Source organism: Pteropus alecto, unplaced genomic scaffold (assembly GCF_000325575.1).
Source record: "Pteropus alecto unplaced genomic scaffold, ASM32557v1 scaffold339, whole genome shotgun sequence".
NCBI classification, from domain to species: Eukaryota; Metazoa; Chordata; class Mammalia; order Chiroptera; family Pteropodidae; genus Pteropus; species Pteropus alecto.
The window spans coordinates 1,027,039-1,030,618 of record NW_006442509.1 but is presented as its reverse complement, the minus strand read 5'-3'; the positions used below and the strand labels follow the sequence as shown (position 1 = coordinate 1,030,618).

Sequence of the window (3,580 nt, the reverse complement as noted above, 5' to 3'; positions counted from 1 at the left end):
GGCAGCGACCCCGCAGCCCTGGCACCCGCCGCAACCCCCCCAGTGGGCAGTAGGGGCGAGTCTGGGCAGAGGCCAGGCCTGGGAGGCTGACAAGCTGCACCGGGCACAGGTGTGTGGTGCACCGGGGCCTGGGAAGCAGCGTCCTGCCCTGGAGTGGGTGGCAGTCAGCTTGGAATGGCCACCATTAGGCTACCCTCCCCCTTGCCCCTTCCAAATCAGTCCCTGTCCTCGGGCCTCACCACTGTCCCCCCCCAGGACAGAAGCAGGGACAGGCCTCGCCAACGAGCACCAGAGGGTGGTCCCGGAGGACCCTGCCTGCGAGCACAGGCTGGCAGGCACGTGGCCGGGGCCACTCACCACCGGCCGGAAGTCCTGGTGGGGGTGGGCTGGGGTGCCCGTGGGGCGCGCCGGCCAGGGCTGCACGTAGGAGCTGTAGTGCGGGACTCCAGGGTAGGGCTGAGGGTCTCGCCAGCGCGGGGGGCTGGCCAGGACGTCGTCTGCCCGCCAGGGCCGTGCCGTGGAGGGGGGCAGCTGCCCCCGCGGGTGTGGGTTGCCCTCGTGCAGCTGCACCAGCGGGGGCTGCAAGGCGGCCACCTCGTTGTCCTGCAGACCGGGGGTGGGGAGGGTGTGTGGAGGGCTCCTGCAGCCGCCGGCCCGCCTCTCCCTCCTACCCAGCCCGGAGCACCCCCTCGCCTGTGCCCCAGCTGTGCTCTTGGCTGGGAGTGCTGAGCTGGGGGTGCTCAGTCAGGTGGGACCCAGGGCTGGGGAGCCTGGCCCCCCTGTTTACACCCTGATCAAGTCCATGGCCCACTGCTTGCACCCCTCGCTGGCTCCGCCACGCTCAGAAGCCGCTGCCTCGCTGTGGCCTGGGGGGCCTGGGTCACCACATCCCGACCTGGAGGCTGGACACCAGCGGGCCCACGTACTCCGCTCCTGGCATCTTGGCTCCGTGCCCACCGCAGAGGCCACCTCCACCTTAAAGTCCCAACCCCGCACCCCACCGAGTCCCATCTGTTCCCACAGCAGCAAATGCCTCTGACTTATTGTACACTCTGTGACTGTTACCTGTGTGCCTATGCTAGCCTACTACCTGGCTAAAATTTGTAATGTAATTAGTTCATATGTACAGTTACACAAAACAGCTACATTTACGTTGTCACATGTTACACTTCACGGAATGAAGACTAGCAAACCTGTTACCTGTGTGGCTCATCCCCCACGTGCCGGCTCCGCGAGGCAGGGGGCTTTGCCTTTTCATGCACAGCCGTACCCCGTGCCCAGGACTGTGCCTGGCGTGGGGGAAAGGACCCTGACTAGGTGCTGGATGAATGAGAGCACGGGCTTGCCGTGGCCGACAGGCTCCCACAGAACCCCTGACACGACCTCACACAGCCTCTCCTGGGCCCTTCGCGGAGTCATGACTTCTGCTCCAGGGAGCCCGCAGCAGGGGGGCACTACGGCTCGACTCAGGGGTGCAAGTGCTTCAGCCCATCCACCTGTCCCTGTCCCCGCCCCCTGCTTCCAGCCTAGAAGCATCTGTCCCTGTGTCCTGCACTCTAGGTGAAGAATGAGAGACCAATGAACAGCGTGGGCTGAAGGGAGGGCAACAGAGTCTGTGCGCCCCATCCCCGCAGTCTGTGCGCCCCGTCCCTGCAGTCTGTGCACCCCATCCCCGCAGTCTGTGCGCCCCGTCCCACACAGAGTCTGTGCGCCCCATCCCCCGCAGAGTCTGTGCACCCCATCCCCGCAGAGTCTGTGCGCCCCGTCCCTAGAGGTGGTGGGACCTCAGGCACCACGTCACTCTAGGACCATGAGGCAGTGCAAACGGCCACTGTCACACACCACATGCACCCCGGCCACCTGAAAGGCTGGGACATGCGCACCAAAGCCAGCAGGTGTGGGGAGATGAGGGCTTACCGTCCCACGTGGCAGTGGTGTCCGGGCCCCCAGCTGGAAAAAAGCACAGGGTCACCCCAGCCCCCTCTGAATGACCAGCCCACAGCCAGGCCGCCCTCCCAGCCACTTGCCCAGCCCTGTCCTCCTCGCCACAGGAGCCAGCATGGCTGCATCTGTGCCTGGCGTATAACACTCCTGACACATGCGTGTGCTGTAGAGTGGGGACCACTCCTGTCCACCTGAAACTGCTCAGAAAACAGTCTATTGACTTAAAAAAGCAGCACGAGTTCTGGCCGTCGCTGCCCCATGTGGCGTCTGCCCTGGCAGGATCTTCCTGAGGGCCCAGGGAGGGGGCGGCCCTCCCCACCTGGCATTTCTCCCCATCCTGCCCCTGCCCCTCTGAGTGAAGCCACAGGTCACTGCCCTCCCACGTGCAGGGGAAGGCCACCAGCACTCACCAGGACCTTCCGGAACCCGTCCCGGACACGGACGTACAGCTCCTCCCCCTCGGCCACAAAGACGAGCCAGCCCTCGGGCAGCTCAGGCACCCTGTCCAGCATGGTCTGGTACGTGGGCCAGATCCTCACCTGCGGGAGGCCCAGCCCCATGGGGACCTGCTGCACAGCCAGGCGGCCTTGGGCTTACAGGGTGGGGTGACACGGCCCTGACAGGGAAGGGCGTTCAGGGGGCTGCGTGTGGACGTTTCGGGGTGCTGGGATGGCGATATGGCTGCCCCTGACAAGGGACAGTCCTTAAGACTTAAGTGGACGCCTCTCGTCTGGCGGGCCCCCAAGGACGCCCTGCGACACCAGGCGGCTGAGACCGCCCTCGGAAAGGCGGGAGAGGGGCTCAGCGGGAGCCCCCCAGCCGCCCCGGCCTTGCCCCGGGGCCCGCCCGCCCAGCCCCTCCTGCTTCAGAGTGCACCCCTCGGATTCCGTGCGTCTGCCCTAGGCAAGGCGGGCCAGGGTCCCTGTGGGCCACCCAGGGCTCCGGAGGGCGGGTGGCCCAGCGGCCACTGGGTGGTGTGTGTCTAGCAGGGCGGGGGCAGGGGCTGCTTACCCCTGAGGCGGTGCCCATGGTTCCGGGGGGGCCTGGGGGCCCGGGTGGGCCTGGAGGGCCAGGGACGCTGATAGCTGTGAGAGGAAGCAGAGGTGGGCATGGGCCGGCCCCAGCTGGAGGTGGCTGGCGCCCAGGCCCGCCCCCCACCGGACTCACTCTGCCTGTAAGGGCCGGGGAAGGACGGGGGCCCTGGGGGCCCTGGGGGGCCCGGGGGGCCGGGAGGCCCCTGGCGCCCCTCGTAGCCGACGCCAGGGGGTCCCCGAGGTCCGGGTGGGCCAGGCTGGCCCGGGGTGCTCTCTCCTTTGGGACCCTAGGGTGGACAGTAAAACGGCATGGTGACCTGCGGTCCCCAGGCCACGCAAGCAAGTGCCAGGGGCTGGGCTGCATCTGCCCAGAGCCTATGCAGGGAGGACAGCCTGCCTCTGAGCTGTGCCAACTCCCCGCCCAGGCCTGAGCGTCTGGGACCGTCCCCCCCAAACTGTGGGTCACAGCAGCTGCCCCCTCAGTTCCCTCCACCTCCCACTTTCCCCTGGAGTCTTTCAGGGCAGGTGGTCTCCTGGGGGGGCTCAGTGGGTCCTGCTGGGCAAGAACCAGGCCAGCAGATTGGGCGCAAAGGCTGGGGAGG

The 3,580-nt window shown here is 67.2% G+C and overlaps 1 protein-coding gene across 1 annotated transcript in view; it reads right to left on the bottom strand.

The window, feature by feature from the left end:
* The window catches only part of COL18A1 (collagen type XVIII alpha 1 chain), a gene marked incomplete at its 5' end in the record, with an annotated part of 80,889 nt that overhangs the window by 2,664 nt on the left and 74,645 nt on the right, over positions 1 to 3,580 (bottom strand). The window contains 5 exons of the mRNA XM_025040315.1: positions 240 to 603; positions 1,918 to 1,950; positions 2,355 to 2,483; positions 2,956 to 3,029; positions 3,112 to 3,265. Coding sequence (XP_024896083.1) covers positions 240 to 603; positions 1,918 to 1,950; positions 2,355 to 2,483; positions 2,956 to 3,029; positions 3,112 to 3,265 — 754 coding nt within the window. The remainder of the gene's footprint in view (positions 1 to 239; positions 604 to 1,917; positions 1,951 to 2,354; positions 2,484 to 2,955; positions 3,030 to 3,111; positions 3,266 to 3,580) is intronic.